General features: G+C 47.5%; 1 protein-coding gene across 1 annotated transcript; it reads left to right on the top strand.

The window, feature by feature from the left end:
* The first annotated feature begins 435 nt into the window (after window positions 1-435).
* On the top strand, window positions 436-19,879 carry SPR (sepiapterin reductase). The gene is given in 4 exon segments (XM_037898591.1): window positions 436-508; window positions 14,695-14,862; window positions 14,865-14,984; window positions 19,695-19,879. Coding segments are annotated over 4 exon segments (546 nt in total).
* The last annotated feature ends 229 nt before the right edge of the window (window positions 19,880-20,108 follow it).

Genomic DNA, 20,108 nt, shown 5'->3' with positions numbered 1-20,108 from the left:
GAATAGAAAACAAGACCCTTTTTCTCAAAAGAGCAGATTCGCCCTCTGCGGTAGACTGGTGCAGATCTCCTCCCCTCTCCCCTTGTGTGGTGCACAATAAATATAACTGACAAGAGATAAAGTTCAAAGCAAACAGGTAAATGTATGCGGGGATAGAATTACACAGATAGGGAAGGAGTAAATGTAAATGACTAATAGCTATATAACAAACAAACCCAGTGACACAGCAGCTCTTCCCTGCGAGAGCTTGGAGCTCAGACCCAAGAATGAAACTAAAGCCACCCTAGCATTCAAGAAATATGACCCCCAACTTAGAAACCCTAATTGCTTCCTCACCCAATTCCCAGCACTTCCGTGACGGGGTGAAGTCCAGGACCTCTCCTCCGTAGGTAACTGAAACCTTTGGAGGAGGAACACTGGAGAGTCCCTCGATGGATGTCAGGACAGAAGAAGTGGACCAGGAACGCTCTGGATGGTGACGTTCCCCAGGTGCAGGACAGGGAAGATGGTAATGTGTCGTCTTCTTTTCTTTTCACTCCAGGAACGAATGCTGTTCTTCGCTGATGCATGAGTGCCACGAAGACCCGAAACCACACACACAGTCGCTATGATGGACTCCCCCATCAGCCTGTGATCACAGTTCTTTTATAGAGTCTAGGGTGGGAAAACACAGTACAATCCGTAGAAAGGCGGGAAACAGCCTGAGAGGATGGAATCTTGGGGATCGCCCAGTGGTGGGAAAAACCCGTTCAGTCCAGTTTTATCCAGACCAGGCTGACTGTACGGAAGGTTACAAGATGACAGTTTTCAGACTCCATCTTGGATTGTCACAGTTTCCTTAAAATCACTGATCATTGGGTCTGATACCCACACATACTTTAATAAACCATGTGTAATGAACCAGAGAACAATACAACAGTCCATACGCAACACTGGGGTGTCTACCCCACACAAGGCGGAACAGGTTAAATTAGGTCAGTTAACCTGGTAGGCTGCACATGGGAGGAGATTTAGGCTTGAAGGGCCAAGCACTAAGTGAAGATGGAGCCTAACTGGGAAGGAGCAGGTTGGGTCTGTATAAAGGGAGGAAGCTGAGACCAGAAGCGGGCTGCAGGGGAAGTAGTCTGCAGTCACTCCCTGAGAGAAGGGAGGTGTGTTTGGGTCTACAGAGTCTGGCAAGAAGCCAGAGAAAGGAGTAGGCTACCGTTACTCCCTGGGAGGAGTTTGGCTTGGTACACCTAGAGGAGGGGCCAGAAGATAGAGATGGGAAGTAGGAAAGAGACCAGGGAAATAGCAACAGGGTCTGGGAACGAGCAGACCAGAGTTGCTAGACATAGGGTCCCTGGCCTGGAACCCATAGTAGTGGGCGGGCCCGGGTTCCTCTACCAGCCACTGGGGCATAGGACCTGGCCTTGGAGCAGAAGACTGTCTGGAATGGCATGTGGACTGCTGACCCAGTGGGACTTTGATAACCCAGAAGGGGAGGACTACAGTGACCTGGCGAGAGAGCTGAGAGACAAGGAAGGAACACTCCAAGTCCCAGAGGTAGAGGGAGGGGCCATGGCAAGAGGAAGGGGGTGTAAGAACTCAGTGGAGCTAATCCCCAGACATGGCCACAAGCATTCACCCCAGTGGTGCGTAGAGAACCCCATGACAGCCTCGTCCTCATCACTGATTCTTGCAGTCAGGGAACACAGGTCCCACACCCTGCCCAGAGGCCTGAGCCCTGACTGAGAACTCCTGGAGTGGACCAATGTGGGGGGGAAGGGGGAAATCCAGATGCAGTTCCCCTGAAACTGTGATTTTTTAAAAAAAGATCCGCTCTGGTTCAAGAGGAATTGTTTGGGGGAAGGTCTATAGCCTGCATTATTCAGGACATCACACTAGATAGTTTCTTCTGGCCTTTAAATCTATGAAAAAAATCTATTAAATCCATGGGACAAAATACAAGGTGTTTTATACATTTTAATAGAGTTGTATTATATGTTACCTCTGTGTCCTTCCCTGATGCTATTGGAATTGGAGTATCCAGGGAGGGACAAGGCAGAGCTGAGACCAGCTGAGTGCAAACATGGCTGCACTCAGGTCTGTACTGGCCAGTAGTTGAGTGAATCAATAGGCCACAGTCAGCGCTCCGGGCTGTTCACACAGTCACTGCAGCGTAGGCAGGAGAATTGTGGGATTGCAGCGAGAGGACTAACTACACTGTAGCCGTTGCTGCCGCACTGGCAATAGAGCGGAGCGAGCGAGGCGGGAGGCAGCAGGGCTCAGCGTGATGATGTGACCACCTGAGCACCATCTCGAGCACATTGGTGTGTGGGTAAGAGGTGACATCAATGGGCTGCTAGGGTTCTGCAGTGCCAAATTCTCTAGTGCAGATATGGCCTTAGTGCAGGGGTGGGCAAACTTTGTGGCCCGAGGGCCAGAGCGGGGTCGCAAAACTGTATGACGTGCCGGGTAGGGAAGGCTGTGCCTCCCCAAACAGCCTGGCCCCTGCACCCTATCCGTCCCCTCCCACTTCCCACCCCCTGACTTCCCCCCTCAGAACTCCCAACCCATCCAAACCCCCCTGCTCCTTGTCCCCTGACCGCCCCCTCCCAGGACCCTCCACTCCTAACCGCCCCCCTGGCCCCCCAACCCCCCCTGCTCCCTGTCCCGACTGCCCCAACCCCTATCCACATCCCCGCCCCTTGACAGGCCCCCTGGGACTCCCATGCCTATCCAACCGCCCCCTGCTCCCTGTCCCCTGACTGCCCCCCGGGACCTCCTCCCCCTTATCCACCCCTCCCCCGCAACCTGCCCCCTTACCATGACGTTCAGAGCACTGGGACAGGCTGGCGGCTCTCGCAGCTGCACTGCCCGGCAGGCGCTCGTAGTCCCACCGCCCAGAGCGCTGGTGGCATGGCGAGCTGAGGCTGCGGGGGAGGAGACAGCGGGGGAGGGGCCGGGGGCGAGCCCCCTCGGCCAGGAGCTCAAGGGCCAGGCAGGACGGTCCCGCAGGCCAGATGTGGCCCGCGGGCCGCAGTTTGCCCACCTCTGCCTTAATGGCTGGCCACATAGTAAACCAGTAAGGGATCAGACAACAGCAGTAGAGTCCAGATGAGCACCTAGGGATCCCAAATGCCAGCCTCATCTTGAGTCCATTAGAACACCCCCCTTCCTCGACCATGCTGCTACCGTAGGTATTATTTCTAAGGCTTAAGCCTCTAACCACAATGAATAACAGAGGGCCTAAAACCCTCAAGAGGAGGGTAAAGGGGAGGTCATCTATGCAAGGTTCTTATAATGGGAATTTCTCCTTAGTTGTTCTCTAGGATGCACAATTTGCCTTTCCCTCCCTCACCTGCTCAACAGAGCAGGCTGCGTGGGCCACCCACAACCCTACCTGGATCCCAGAGGCTCAGCGGGAGGGCAGGTCCATCCATGCAAAGACTCCGTGCCAGCTCTCAATCTCTAGCACTAACACTACCTTGGCAGTGCCAAGCCCATGGTTGTCCACGGACCCTCCATTAAGGGGTGGAGGAGTCTCCACTGCAGAGGCAGGGCTGTGGGAAAGTAATGAGTCCTTATTACATTTCCACCTCTAGCTGCAGGCAACCACTGTATGGATTATGTTTACCCCCATGGTAATCCTTCCCCAGCATGGATCCTGGGCATGTGGGGAGTCCAGCTGGGCAAAATGTTATGAACCAAACTTTCTGAGCAGAAAAATGCAGATTCTGGTCAACTGAAACATTGTTAATTTGTGTTGAGTTCACTGAATTGTTTAGGTTGAAGAGACCCCAAAAGAAGGCTTGTTGCAATGGAGGTCTTGCAGGTCTGATTAGGCCTTAATTATTAGTAATACTTCTCATTCCTATAGCATTTGCATCCCTAGATGTCACAGTGCTGCATCCCGGTGGATAAATATAATTGGTTCCATTTTACAGATGGGAAAACTGAGGCACAGAGAAGTTAACCTGATTTTCAGATATACTGAGCACCAACTCCCATTGCAGTCATTGGGAGCCTCGGGTGCTGAGTATCAGCTTCTTCTTCTAGCCTTAGTCCCAACTATAGAGGCTCGTCTCGACAAGTCCTTTTTCTCCATCCCAGTTTGGCTTGAGGCAGTTCCTCAGAAACTCTACAGCTAATCAGATCTTTTTGTGTAACATCCATCTCGTCTTGGGTCTTCCACTCCTTCTCTTTCCCTCCACTTCTAAGTCTAAGTCCCTGTTCCCTACATGTTCTTCCCGTCTTCTTCTCACATGTCCAAACCATCTAAGCCTGGATTCTCTCAGCTTTTCTATAATTGGTTCCACCTTCACGCTTCCCTGATGTGTTCGTTCGGAACACGGTCCACCCTTGTCATTCCAAGCATCCATCTTAACATTTTCATTTCCACTGTATTCAAAACTCTGTCTCTTCCTCAGTGCCCAGCATTCAGAGTCTCATAAAAGTGCGGGCCTCATTGAGCATCACTTATATCCAGGCCAAAATGAGTGACTTATTCAGATCAGTGGCAGGGCTCGTAATAGAACTCAGGTCTCTGTACTGATGCTCTCCTGTGCTCTAACCATTGAACCATGCAACCTCCCTATCACACGAAAGAATGTGTTTGACTCCCTCTTTGGCTATCAGCCCAACCCTTTCACACAGGGTTTTCACACTATTTTCTGATGTACTTGTTCTAGATGACTTATGTGGTCTGATATCTCTGGGTTACATAGATTCCTAGGGCCAAATTCAAAGCTGTTGTAAGCAGGTGCAACTCCAGTGACCTCAGTGACTTGCATGTGCTTACACGAGGTCTGAATTTGGCCTCTAGTCTAGGACAAAGCTCAGGTAAAACTCCACAGTAGAGGCACAAGGAGAACTCCCAAGATAAAGAGAATAGCCACAGCTGCAACTACATAAAGGTGCTTGTCCTAGCAAGCTTTGCAGACTGGAAAACTGACCAGATGGGGGAGTTACAGAAGATGATTGAAATTTCCTTCCCTGCTGTGAAGTGTCCCTAAGGAACTGTCCAGCAAATCATCTCCTGAAGACCAGCCTGGAGCTGGTGCTGAATGCTGCCCACCTGACAGTGAGTGCTGTCAAGTGACCTGTCCTCCTCCAATGAACAAATGTAAGGACATAACTCTGAGGCAGACATGGTGTTATGACATGGGGCTGTCCCAGCTGCTGCAATACAGAGCTCATTCTGCTTGCCTGATTCCAGCCTGAGGGACCAATTCTCCCACCCTTATGCAAGTGCGGCTACTTTTGTGAGTAAGTTCTCCCCAGTGTGAGTAAGGATAACAACATTGGCCTCTCCCTGATCCCCTGCTGTGCAGACAGCTGATCCCCTCCTCTTTCCACACCGTATGGGTGCGGTCTGCAGGGTTACCTTTTCGTTCCTGGTTTGTACAAGACCTAGACCAATGGGGCCCTGGTCCATGACTGGAGCGCCTAGGTGCTCCTGCATTAAAATAATTATTAATGATAATAATCTGCATGGAGCAGGTCCCGGCTGCACACTGATCAGGGCTCTAACACTTTAGGGGCTGGTCTTGCTCCCACTGAACTCACTGGCAAAGCTCCTCGTGACTGCAGTGGGAACAGGACTGAACTTCTGGTTTTCTTAACAAATAACACATTTTTCAAAGTTTGTAGAGAGTCTTTTTCTCTTTGATGTAAGCTTTAATGGGCTTGTATTCCCCACGTCTTGGTATACTGTAACTTCCCTGTAGAGGTAAAATTCCCAAAGTACATTGTCAGCATTATTACCACCACTACCACCATTTTTCATTTGGTGCAAGTATACGGACTTATGCTAATTAGATCACTATGTTAGTATCAAAATGGCCATTTTTGTTTAGTGAGGCCTTTGATTGAAGCCCAGTATGAAGCTGTGTATTGTCATCTCTAACACTTATTACTGACCTCTGTATAAGTGTCATGGAATTAAAAAACTAGCGTCTGGAATAATGCATAGGCAATTACAAATTAAAACCTTCTACCAGGCAGACTAGATGCTCCATTGCATGAACAAAAGCTTACAAATGGAGAAGCATAACATTAGGAATTCACGTACATTTATATCTACCCACTATACAGTAAAACTATTGGCATGCAATAGTCTGCTATTGGTACATAACCTTCAGTGTGAGACTCATCTGGTCAGAAAATTTCAACTGAAAACAGAGAAAACTTGTGCTATACTTTGACAATTAGGAATATGTGATGTGAAGACATTTCATGTTAGTATATTTGCAAAATGTCAATATTTGCCATTTTTGCCACAAGCTAAACAGCTTAATCATTTCTGAAAAAAAATGAAGAATACTTGCCCATGCAAAACAAATATAAATCTTTTAACACATTGTGGTTTGGTAGCGTGGACCAATAAACACCACAATAAGATGTTGCAATTATCTTGAAAGGTAAAGACTATAGTCATAGTTCTGTTTCAGTGTTTCTGAAACTCTGCAAAGCATGACACTTTCTCATTTTGGGGACCATGGTTTCACCTCACCTACAGGCTGATGGCACTACTTGAAGCCAGAGGCGGATTAGGGGTTTGTGGGGCCCTGGGCCAGATCAAGTGGGGACCTCTCCTCACCCCTTCCACCGGCAGTCCCCCTGCAGCACTGAGTGCCGGGTGGAGCAGGTCAGGGTACGGGGAAACCCATTTTCCTGGGGACCCCCCAATTGGCTGGGGCCCCTGTGCATGGGCCCTATTGGCCCAGTGGCTAATCCGCCACTGTTCATAGCTCCACATCAGACCTCCTCTAAACACACATAAAATAAACTTTTAAATTATATACAATGTGGTGTGGGGGGGAGGGGTAGAGTGGGTACATTAAACCCCAACAACCTGGCCGTTTTTGGAGCATTACCACATTCCTAACACATAGTAAAGTATTCTGTAAGCAGAGCAAATCTCTTGCCTAGCAAGGGACTGATTCAGTTCCATTGAAGTCAATGGGAACCTCTTCATTGACTTCAGTGACTTCAGTGACTTGGATTCGGCCCTGGGGTCCTGAGCTCTCCTGATTTGAGTCTCCTGCTGGGGGTGGAAATCAGGTTTTGTCTTTTCTTTATTCCACAATTATGAGTTTTTCTCCCCCTTATTATCTGTATTACAGTATCTCTTAGGAGTCCCAGTCATAGAGCAGGGCCTCGTGCTAGCACCATGTAAATACAGAACAAAAAGACAGTCCCAGCCCCAAAGACTTCACAGTCTAAGTAACTACTAGTTACTACCAGTGAGAGGAAGTCTCTGCATTTCAGAGCTAGTGTTCCAATGTCTCCCATGTCTCGCTGCACGCTTCTGGCATGCACAGGCATGCCAAGCACTGGAAAGGCCCCAAGATGCACATCCTGCCCTGATATAGGGCACTCACCTGATGTAGAGAAAACCTAGGCACAAGTCAGAGGCTTATTGCATAACTCTACAGAACATTAGACGTGAAAATGTTACACTACAGCATGCATGTGTGGTCATTAGTCCAGGCCAGTCTCTCTCAACGTAGAATACCCAACGTGACCACCCTGGGGCTTGGAGAGCCACATAATGCATCAGCTGTAGTTTACACTATCTTGTGTCCTATGCTGCACAGTAATGTGCAAGATGCAGACATCTCTGTCCTGTGCTGATCCGCATTCATGTGAGTACAGCAGAAATAAGGATTTATACATTACTCTCTGTCATAAATATAAAGGGAAGGGTAAACCCCTTTAAAATCCCGCCTGGCCAGAGGAAAACTCCTCTCACATGTAAAGGGTTAATAAGCTAAAGGAAACCTCGCTGGCACCTGACCAAAAGGACCAATGAGGAGACAAGATACTTTCAAAAGCTGGGAGGAGGGAGAGAAACAAAGGGTCTGTGTGTCTGTCTTTATGCTGCCTTTGCCGGGGATAGACCAGGAATGGAGTCTTAGAACTTTTAGTAAGTAATCTAGCTAGGTACGTGTTAGATTATGATTTCTTTAAATGGCTGAGAAAAGAATTGTGCTGAATAGAATAACTATTTCTGTCTGTGTATCTTTTTTGTAACTTAAGTTTTTGCCTAGAGGGATTCTCTATGTTTTGAATCTAATTACCCTGTAAGGTATCTACTATCCTGATTTTACAGAGGGGATTTCTTTACTTCTATTTACTCCTATTTCTATTAAAAGTCTTCTTGTAAGAAAACTGAATGCTTTTTCATTGTTCTCAGATCCAAGGGTTTGGGTCTGTGGTCACCTATGCAAATTGGTGAGGCTTTTTATCCAACATTTCCCAGGAAAGGGGGGGGGGTGCAAGTGTTGGGAGGATTGTTCATTGTTCTTAAGATCCAAGGGTTTGGGTCTGTGGTCACCTATGCAAATTGGTGAGGCTTTTTATCCAACATTTCCCAGGAAAGGGGGGGGTGCGAGTGTTGGGAGGATTGTTCATTGTTCTTAAGATCCAAGGGTCTGGGTCTGTAGTCACCTAGGCAAATTGGTGAGGCTTTTTACCAAACCTTGTCCAGGAAGTGGGGTGCAAGGTTTTGGGAAGTATTTGGGGGGAAAGACGTTTCCAAACAGCTCTTCCCCAGTAACCAGTATTTGTTTGGTGGTGGTAGCGGCCAATCCAAGGACAAAGGGTGGAATATTTTGTACCTTGGGGAACTTTTTGACCTAAGCTGGTAAAGATAAGCTTAGGAGGTTTTCATGCAGGTCCCCACATCTGTACCCTAGCGTTCAGAGTGGGGGAGGAACTTTGACACTCTTGAAACCAGCAGCCTCACCACTAGTAGCTATAGTAGCCCACAGCCAATTAGCAATTAAGAGCATTTTGCCACATGCTTGCTAAAGCTCTGTGGGAGCATGCAGTTACACACAGCATGCCTAAGGGTAGGTTCATTAAGCCTTCCCTCTCCTCTTCTGGATGCAGGAGCAGTATGTATCCAAAGCAATACCATATATCGCCTATTAAAATGATAGAGGGGAGCTGAAGGTAAGGAACAGTGAAATGGTGTGTGCTGTACTTCATGGCCAGCAGATGGCAGTATCACTCTCTCTGTTGCCATCATCTCTCAATGCTGTATTTACGTAAAATATACCTATTTACCTTGGATTTCTGCAAAAAGCAACAGTCCAAGTGTCTCAATGCTTCACAACACTCCTGTGAGGCAAAAATTTGTGCAACCATAAATGGGCAAGACTGATTAGCAGCCCATCAAAACAGCAATGCCCTTCACAGCCGGCTGATGTTTGGTGACTATGTGTACACAGCAGCGGCATGCAAAGTACTATAATATTAGCTGACAAGTGACAGCGGTGAAGAACCACAGAAAGATCGGCTTTGTTTTCCCATCTGTAAAATGGGTATAACGATACCAACCTCCTTTTTAAAGCTCTTTGAGATCTCCTGATGAAAAGTGCTATATGAGAGCCAGGTATTACTATTATATGCTCACAAAACCCACATTCTACAAGTACTCCAAAAATTGCTTACACAGATCACTGTACTTTTACAATGTCTACCAAAATGGGGCCCCAATCCCAGACTCGAAGCCAGAACAATGGTTCACAGCAGCTCCCTGGAATATTTTGCTATAGAAATGAAACAAACTCACGATTCCTACACAGTGAGGGGAACATTAGTTCTACAATCAACCTTTATATTACTAGTAATGAGCAGGCTCATACATCACCCAGAACCCCCCAGCTGTTTCATTGCCAATAGGCACTCTCCAATAGCAGCAGCAAAATGAGCCAAGTTAACATTTCTTACCAGGTCAAAAAGCAAGGCAAGGCAAATATCAAATTATTTCTTCATTAACACACAACCAACCAACCTACACACCTTATCGCCAGCCGTGAAGGGTAATCCAAATACAACGCTCACCATGCACAGGTAAGAAATAGGGCTAAACTTATTTCATCTGTATTGTGTGGGCCAAAAAAACAGGGCAAAATAGCTAGAACACTGGAGAGTGAAGGAAAATATAGGCAGATGGGTGAATAGGTAATCTGTGAATGCTCCAAATATCAGACACTGTCAAAAGGTGCCTTTCCTGATTATTATTTATTGTAATAGCAACCAGCAGCCCCAGTCATAGACCAAGGCCCAATTGTGCTAGGCACTGTATAGGCACAGAACAAACAAGATGGTCCCTACCACTTAGCTTACCATCTCAGTAAAACCAACCTACTCTAAAAACCACAGCTTGCACATTTGCCTTCCTGGGGCGTGGTCTTATTTACCAAGACATCAACATTACTGTTGTATAATAGTAGCACCTAGAGGCTGCAACTGAGATCAGTACCCCATTGTGCTGGGTGTTGTATAGACTCGTAATGAGAGACAGTGCCTGCCCCAAAGAGCCTACAATCTAAATAGACAGGGAGGAGAAACAAGCGATGAAGTAATCTGGCCAAAATCATCCAGCAGGTGAGAGGCAGGACTAGAATCCAGGTGTCCTCAGCCCCAAGCTAATGTCCATTCCACTAGACCACTTTGATTCTAAGACCAAGATAGTAAAGTTCAGCTCATACCTTTACTCCAGGCTTGGTCGTACTGCTAAGGCTCATGCTCAGCCCACAGTCTTTCTCCCCAGAGAACCACTCACACCTCCCTATATCAGGGAGGAGGACAGGGGTGAGGTGGGGAATGAGATGTGCACCAGTGAGCCAGCAAAACCCACATAACTCTTTCCGTGCAGGTTCAATCCTGTGGCTACTGTAGTACCAAGGGTCAATCTGGCCCTTGGCCAGCTCTGGGATCAGAGAGCCACAAATTTAGGATAAGGCCACTTTTGTCCACCTGGTGCCCACAGTCCCATGCTGGGCATAGCTCAGCCAGACCAGGATATTAGGGCTAACATTTTCTGAACTGTGCTACCATCCAAAATAAACAAGACAAGGTTAGATCTCAGATCATTTGCTTAGACATCAAATTGCACGTACAGTATGAAAGTTATTCCCATTAAGGTATATTTCTGGACTGTTACATGGTTTTTGCAGAGGAATGAGTTTTCCCTTTTGCTGTCCCAATCACAGTTAAAAAACAAACAAACTGTTCCTTGTTCCTTGTAGAGTAGATAGACTCATAGACTTTAAGGCCAGAAGGGATCTTTGTTATCATGTAGTTTGACCTCCTGAAGGTTGCAGGCCACAGAACCTTGCCCACCCACTCCTGTAATAGACCCCTAACCTCTGGCTGAGTTACTGACAGCCTCAAATCATGATTTAAAGACTTCGAGTTACAGAGAATCCATCTGTTACACTAGTTTAAACCTACAAGTGACCCATGCCCCACTCTGCAGAGGGAGGTGAAAAAAACCCCAGGGTTTCCACCAATCTGACCCAGTGGAAAATTCCTTCCCCACCGCAAATATGGTGATCAGTTGGACCCTGAGCATTTTGGCAAAACCCAACAGCCACACACATGAGAAAGAATTCTCTGTAGTAACTCAGAGCCCTCCCCATCTAGTGTCCCATCACCGGCCATTGGGGATATTTGCTATGAGCAGATGCAGATCAGCTATATGCCAGTGTAGGCAGTTTCATCATGCCATCCCCTTAGAGAGTTAATGCAGTAAAGAAAGGGGAGTAGGACATACAAGCTACATCTGCCATCATTAGTTGAAACTCTCTGTGGTCAGAAAATCACATGGAGCAAGGTCTCTGGCCTGTGTTATACAGGGGGTCAGACTAGATGATCACAATGGTCCCTTCTGGCCTTGGGATCTATGCAGCTGACCCACTCTCACAGAATTCCTAAAGGTGTTGGTAATGCCTGTGTGTCTGTAGGGCCATGCTGCTTTATCAGGGTGCTGATAATACTTGTGGGACAAGAAAGTTTTGACAATCGAGTCCCTGCTTCTTTGGGGTTAGGCTGGGCGGACTGGACGTGGAACAACATCATCGGAGCCATACCAGACCTCCCTTTTCACCAGACACTGGGGCATGAGGCCATCTGACAGGATCCTTACTCGTCTGACCCACAGCGGGGATAGCCTAACCCCTAGGAAGTTGTTGCTCCTTCCTCTAGGTCAGGGATGGCAACCTGCGGCCCACAGGCCACATGCGGCCCATCAGGGTAATCTGATTGAGGACCACGAGATATTTTGCTGACGTTTACCGTCCGCAGGCACCACTCCCCACAGCTCCCAGTGGCCGCGGTTTGCCGTTCCCGGCCAATGGGAGCTGCGGGAAGCGGCGGGCTGCAGGGATGTGCTGGGTGCCGCGTCCCACAGCTCCCATTGGCCTGGAATGCAGGTTGCCCACCTCTGCTCTAGGTGCAGCAGGAAGAGAGACTGGAACAGTGGCAAGTGCAGCAGCAGGAGGACGAGGCAAGCCCACCTTCAGCGCATCAGGTGACTGAAAGTTTATGGCCTGTACTACGCAGGAGGCCTGGTCTCTTCTGGACTCCATATCTACAGAATTACTGCCATTGACTTCAACAGGGCCATGATTTCACCCCTTGAATCCATGAACTCCACAGTGTCTGTGCATGAGGGAGAGGCTGATCCGAGGTGAATGAGACAAAAGGGGAGGGCGGAACAGGCAAGGGCTGAAAAACAATACAAAACATTAGACTGAGCAGGATTAAACAATAAACAAAAATAGCACACAAATAAAATGGCCAAGGGAGAAAATAAATGGGCAAAGAGAAGATGAGAGAGAGGGGTGAGGTCTTAAATATTTTTAAAAATAGAGTTTTGAAGGGTGCATTTTCTCTGTAGCACAGCGAAGGTATGTTCCTGCCCAAAAGAACCCTCTTGTGATTGTACCATTGCACTCCTGCTCTTTACCTGTCCCCACTGCTGTGTGACCCAATGGAGGGTAAAAGATGTATCATTAGACTGGAAGCCCCAGAGTCAAGGGCCTAGCATGTTTTCGGGGTGCTGCCATGTTCATGGCTAAGTGGGTGGGCTGATAATGAGACGGTAAGGCCCCTGGGACAGGGACTGGCTTTTTGGGTCTGTGTGTTTGTACAGTGCCCAGCACAGCGAGTTTCTGGTCTGTGGTCGAAGTACCGAGGTGCTACCACAATATGTATTAAATAACAACAATAATGGCCTCTTGCTCCCTCACCTCTGATTAGTTTAAAAAACGCCCTATACCCCCTCTGTATTATACCCTTGCTAATCAATGCAACCTTGTGTTCCCAATATTGTGTCCTTTGTCTCCCCCCTCCTCCTCCTTATATACTACACTCCTGCCTCTTGTCACCATTTATGCCATGATCCAGCAATGAATTCCATATAGAGAGAGCCCAGTTGAGGGGGCTTTGCCTGCGCAGACCTCATTGCAGGATCGGAGGCCTTAGGCTGTAAGCTATTTGAGGCAGGGATTTTGATTTATTTTGTTTGTACAGCACCTAGCACCATAGGAGCCCGGTGCTGACTGGGGCCTCTGGGTGCTATTGCAATACCAAATAATAGTTGTAAGTAATAATAGTAATAAGTGTAAGTAAAAAAAAATGTTAAGAATTGAGGTTTTCAGAACAGAGGGGAAAGGACGATTCACACATTGAAAATAGTGGTAAACCGCAATGCTTCACTTGCTCAGAGAGGATAGAACAGCCATTTCCTTCAGTAACTTTCATCACAAAAGAGGATGTACTTGTAGCAAGGCTGGTAGCATCACCTATTGCTGTACCAGGGGATAGTTAAAAGACAACATTCAAAAGCCAAATATTTATGAGAAACACCTCTGCAGAGAGACAGCGGTGCCATGGAGGAGTGCTTGTGTTGCCTGTGGCTGGTGGAGTTGGGGTACTGATCCTCAGCAGGCCAGGCTTCCTCACACTAAGGGTACCGAGGTGCCTCGCAAGTCTGGATACCCGCGGGAAGCGTCACACGGGTCTGTATCACTTGCATCTTCTTTGCTGACATGTGACACTAAAGCAGCAATTCTGCTAGCCGAGGATGAATAAATCCGTGCGTTTTTGATAGGTGAGTAAAACCTCGTCCTCTTCTTTTTACTATCATGCAAATAGTAAGAAGGGGAGTGAACAGAGCTTGCAGTGGGGCTGGTAAATTTGCATGACCTATCTTGCAAGGCTGCGTTAAAGATACACATACTGATCCTAAATTGCGGCTCCTGTTCACTGGACTCTGAAGGGAATGCCGTACCATTCTTGGCTGGAGAAATAAGGCAGGGTGATGGGCAAGGGTAGATGCAGAAGGAAAGTGGGGGACCCCAGTGGGGAAGGGGAGTGCCATTGTGAGTCTCTGGGCCACATGGACTGAGCCTGGGACCGGAAGCAAGGAACTCCTGACTTCTTTTCCTGGCTGTGCCTACACCAGGCAGTTCTCATGGGGACTTGCCCAGCATCACACAGAGGCCTTCTCTACACTGGGGACGTGCTCTGATTACAGCCATGGGTGTAGCTGCATTGGTGCAAAGCCCTAATGTAGACAGGCAAAGCTGCTATTTGCGTCAGTGGGTCTTGCCTGTGCTTAAAATTAGGGTAAGCTGCCAGGGTACAAATATTGGCTTTGTTTGTCTATGTGGGGGCTGTGCACTGGTGCATTCAGAGCAAATCCCCAGTGTAGAGATTTGTGTGTGTTGGGCAAGTTCCCATGGTTAAGTTGCACAACCTCCCTCTGCCTCAGTTTCCCTATCTGTACCATAGGGATAATATTGCAAAGGGATGTGATAAGATGGATTTAATTAATATCTATCAGTCCACTGCCAATATTAAGTGCTATGTAAATACCAAGTGCTAGGTTGTGTTCTGTCCCTTTTTTAGGATCACTTGGAGATATTTCCAAATCCTTTGTGGATTTCACCAGCCCAGCCAAAGTCAACAGCTACCTTGCCTTCAATGTCACCTTGGCGCTTTGTCTCACATCCTCCATCCTGAATGCCTTCCCAGAGCACTCTGGCTTGTGCAAGACTGTTGTGAACATCTCTTCACTGTGTGCCTGAAGCCCTTCAAGAGCTGTACGCTGTACTGCACTGGGAAGGCCTCCCGGGACATGATGTTCCAGGTTCTGGCACTTGAAAAGCCTGACGTTAGAGTTGTCAGCCATGCCCCAGGTAGGGTCCCTGTTTTGCTGGTTTTGCTGGGGACCAGTGTTCCCTCTAATTTTTCTCCACCCATGTGCGGAATGAATTTTGTTATGTTCACCAATATGGAGGTAATGTGTGGCACATCACCTCCATATTGGTGCACATAACAAAATTCATGGGGTGGGGGCAGAGCCGAGGAGTTCGGAGTGTGGGAGGGGGGCTGAGTGCTGGGGCAGAGGGTTCGGGTGAGGGGGGATGAGGACTCTGGCTGGGGGTTCGGGCTCTGACGTGGAGCCGGGGATGAGGTTTGGGGTGCAGGCTGCCCCAGGGCTATGGCAGGGAGAGAGGACCACCCCCCCCCCCCCCGCTCTCTCCGCAGCAGCTGCACCTGGGCTCGGGGGGGAGAGGCACCGCTCCCCGCCTTGGCAGCTCCGGGGCTGGGGCCACGGGATAGGCGCCTCTTCCCCATCCACGCCAGGTCCAGGCCGGGGCTGGGTTGGGCTGGGGAAGGGGTGCCTCTTCCCCGTCCATGGCAGGTCCGGAGCTGGGCTGGGTTGGGGACATGGGAGAGATGCCTCTTTCCCATCCGCAGCAGGTCTGGGCCAGGCTGGGTTGGGGCCGGAGAAGGGGCACCTCTCCCCCAGCTGCGGCAGGTCTGGGGCTGGGCTGGGGCTGGCAGGGAGAGGCACCTCTCCCCCGGCTGCGGCAGAGCTGGGGCCGGGCTGGGTTGGGGCTGGGGGAGTGGTGCCTCTCCCTGCTACAGCGGGTCCAGGGCTGGGCTTGGGCCGGCAGGGAGAGGCACCTCTCCCCACCACAGCAGGTCCGGGGAGAGGCCACAGCCCTGAGTGCCTGCATGGCACTTAGGTTGCTGCGCAACCGCACAGCTTAGAGGGAACTTAGCTGGGGGCGCAGGGCCTGATTCTCCAGTGCGTATAACTTTGTCATCTACGATTCAAAGTATCATAAGGTTAGAAGGGACCGTAAGGGCCATCTAGTCTAACCCCCTGCCAAGATGCAGGATTTGTATGAAGCGGTGCTAAAGTGTACCAGATTTGAACAACAGCATCTTACACTGACTTTGTGCTGGTGTTAATCACTATGGAGGGTGCAAGATGAGAGAATCGGGCCCTGGAGACAGTGGTGCTGTGAGTAGGGGAAGGAGGGTTGTTCTTCAGTCCAGTCATTCCATAGAAATACAATTCTTTGCATGAGAGAGCACAGACATCTGTATGATGTAGAAAATAGTTGTCCAGTCAATGCTAGAAATCTCCTGGGGAAACATCACTCTTTTCCTTCCTCTTTGGTGTATATTGACTTTTCTTTTTTTAAAGAGAACTTCTTATTCAGACTTAAATTCCACAGAGGCTGTCGGTAAATGGACATCTCACAGAGTGCAATAATATAGCTAAACCCATGCTGCATCGGGATTTACTCAACAAACAAACTATAAAGGAAAAGGAGGACTTGTGGCACCTTAGAGACTAACCAATTTATTTGAGCATAAGCTTATGCTCAAATAAATTGGTTAGTCTCTAAGGTGCCACAAGTCCTCCTTTTCTTTTTGCGAATACAGACTAACACGGCTGTTACTCCGAAACTATAAAGGGGTAGAGAAAGTTAATGGCACGAATAGTAGCTTGGGGGGAATAGTATGTCTCCTGCTCTGTGTTTTACCCACACTCTGCCATATATTTCATGTTCTAGCAGTCTCGGATAATGACCCAGCACATGTTGTTCATTTTAAGAACACTTTCACTGCAGATTTGACAAAACGCAAAGAAGGTACTGTGACGGGATCCACAGGATGCAGCCTGGGACCGCTGTGCCCCCTCAACTCTCCAACTTGGGCTGTCTCTCACGATACTTTGCTAATGACAAGCAGCAAACCCCCACCACAGGTGCTGTTATCACTCAGAAAACCCCCTGTGGTGCCCCACACCCAGCTAGATTGCATGAATGCTCCCAGAACCACTCATGAATCACACAGAGAAAGGCACCAGCTGAATCCCCCCAGCTCCCAGCATTGTATCCCAGGAACATACCATCTTGAACTGCTCAAGATGAGCACTGCAAATTTATTAATTGGTTTACCACTTCAGGGGCGAGGTGATAGCTCAGTGGTTTGAACATCGGCCTGCTAAACTCAGGTTCTGAGTTCAATCCTTGAGGGGGCCATTTAGGGACCTGGGGCAAAAATTGGAGATTGGTTCCTGCTTTGAGCAGGAGGTTGGACTAGATGACCTCCTGAGGTCCCTTCCAACCCAGATATTCTATGATTCATCAATGGAAAGTCAATATACACTAGCCTTTGCAAACCTGAGCAAGGACCCTTACCAAACACTTCAGGCAAACTCACTGGTAAAGATAAACAGTTAAACAAATTTATTGACTACAAAAGATAGATTTTAAGTGATAGGCTAAAAGTCAGAGTCAGTTACCAAAATAAAATATAAGCACACAGTCTAAACTCTCAACCCTATTAGACTGGGCAACATCTAGATTAAGCAGTTTTTCTCTCCCCCCTGGGTATTGCAGTTTATAGTACACAGATTTCACCCTTGAAAATTGGACCAGTCCCCTCTGTTGGAGTCTTCAGAGTGTCCTTATTGCTTGCAGCATAGGTGGGGGAAGGAGAAAGGCCCAGCATGGCCCCCCTGTATTCTGTTTTATACCCTCAGTCCCACGTACTTGGAGAACACAAGTCCAGGCCAGTCTGGTGGGGATTGCTGAGTCCCCAGGCAAGGCTGTGCAATTCCCCTGGTATGGCCTCATGCAGGTGAGTCATTGAATTGTAGCTCCCTTGCTGGACAATGGTGGTTGACGGTTGTTTGACACCTCGCCCGGGCATTGGTTACTTTCCTTGTTGTTGTCTCTGGGAGCTAATATCTGGCTGATTGCCCAATTTACAGCATGTTTCAGTGACAACCATACAACACAACCTCATAACTTCATATGCATTAATGATATACATATTTAGATAGAACAGTGACTTTCAGCTGATCAGAACCTTTTCCCTGATACCCCACATGGCATGCTTTATATGCAATATCACAATGGAATACGGGGGCTATCAGACGCTCCCCCAAGGTATAGTATGTCACAGGTACCAATGTGAGATTTCTAAAGATAGCTACAGCACTCAACCCAAGGTTTAAGAATCTGAAGAGCCTTCCAAAATCTGAGAGGGATGAGGTGTGGAGCATGCTTTCAGAAGTCTTAAAAGAGCAACACTTTGATGTGGAAACTGTAGAACCCGAACCATCAAAAAAGAATCCACCTTCTGCTGGTGGCATCTGACTCAGATGATGAAAGTGAACATGCGTCAGTCTGCACTGCTTTTGATTGTTATCAGGCAGAACCCCTCATTAGCATGGACGCATGTCCTTTGGAATCGTGGTTGAAGCATGAAAGGACATATGATTCTTTGGTGCATCTGGCACATAAATATCTTATGATGCCGGCTACAACAGTGCCATGCGAACGCGTGTTCTCACTTTCAGATGACATTATAAACAAGAAGCAGGCAGCATTATCTCCTGCAAACGTGAACAAACATGTTTGTCTGAGTTACTGACTGAACAAGAAGTAGGACTGAGTGGACTTGTAGGCTCAGAAGTTTTACATTGTTTTATTTTCAAATGCAGTTATTTTTTTGTACATAATTCTACATTTTTAAATTCAACTTTCATGATAAAGAGATTGTATTACAGTACTTGTATTAGGTAAATTGAAAAATACTATTTCTTTTGTTTTTATAGCACAAATATTTGTAATCAAATATAAATATAAAGTGAGCACTGTATACTTTGTGTTCTGTGTTGTAACTGCAATCAATATATTTGAAAATGTAGAAAACATCCAAAAATATTTAAATAAATGGTATTCTATTATTGTTTAAAAGTGCAATTAATCGCAATTAATTTTTGTAATCGCCTGACAGTTCTGGTTAAAAGCCTTACGAAAATAAATATATTTCACATCTGCTTCCCTCCATCCACTAGGTCAATATCCCTGTCAAATAAGGCAGTTAGGTTGGCTTAGCATGAAATCCATGCTGGCTATTCCCTAGAACCTTATCATCCTCCAGGTGCGTACAAATTGTTAGTTTAATCATTTGTTCCAGTATCTTTTCAGGTATCCAAGTCAGGGTGACTGGTCTGTAATTCCCTAGTACACTTGTTTCCTCTCCTTAAAGATATACTCTATGTTTGGAGCATCTACTCCTTGATAATGACAGCAGGCCAAATTTGGGTCTGGTGTAAATCTGGAATAAGGGCTTTATCCAGTATCCATTGATGTCAGCAGGAAGACTTCAGTGGGCATTAGGTTAGGTAGTTTCTACAATGGACCCACTCCTGTTCCCACTGAATTAAGTGAGAATCTGATGAGCTGAATTCTCCATTGCCTTGTGTCATCATTTACACCAATGCTAAACATAAAACACTAGCACTCTGAGTTGGTAGCATTTTTGCACTTTCTGCACAAGTGTAAATATAAACAGAAAGTGCAAGGCAATGGAAGAGCAGGCCTATTGATTTCAGCTGGGCCACTGGCTTCAACGCTTGCTCCCGATTGGTGTGCGGAGAATTGAATTTTGCCCATTGACTTTAGCACCTATTTCCCCCTCACCTGAGGTGCGCTTGCATCCAACCAGGTGCGGAATAGCAGAATAATTGACAGGCTTTTGCATTCCACTTGTCACATGACTGTCCTTTTCTTTTCCCTCTGCCACTCTAGGTCCTCTGGACACAGAAATGAAGCAGCTAGCCCGCACAAAATCAGGAGACCCAGAAGTGCGCCGGCAATTCCTCAACATGAAGTACAGTGGACAGCTGCTAGACTGCAGTGTGTCAGCCCAAAAGCTAGTGAACCTTCTGCTGGAGGACACATTCAATTCTGGGGCACATATAGACTTCTACTAAATCTAATCCATCAGCCTCCTTGTTTCTCTTCCCGACATCTTGGTTTCTGCTTCTGCAACTGAGCTACACATAAAATACCTTCTGCTTTTCAGAAATGCTTGTTGGATGTGTTTAAATACCCCGTAGCACTGAAGCTGCAATTTTATGACATCTGAGGATCTCGGAGCACTTTACAAATGCTAATTAAACCTCACAGCACACCTGTGGGGGTAGGAAAGCATTATTCTGT

This window comes from Chelonia mydas, chromosome 4 (assembly GCF_015237465.2).
Source record: "Chelonia mydas isolate rCheMyd1 chromosome 4, rCheMyd1.pri.v2, whole genome shotgun sequence".
Classification (NCBI taxonomy): Eukaryota; Metazoa; Chordata; order Testudines; family Cheloniidae; genus Chelonia; species Chelonia mydas.
Note: the sequence above shows the minus strand (reverse complement) of the source record. Positions and strands in the feature narration are given on the sequence as shown.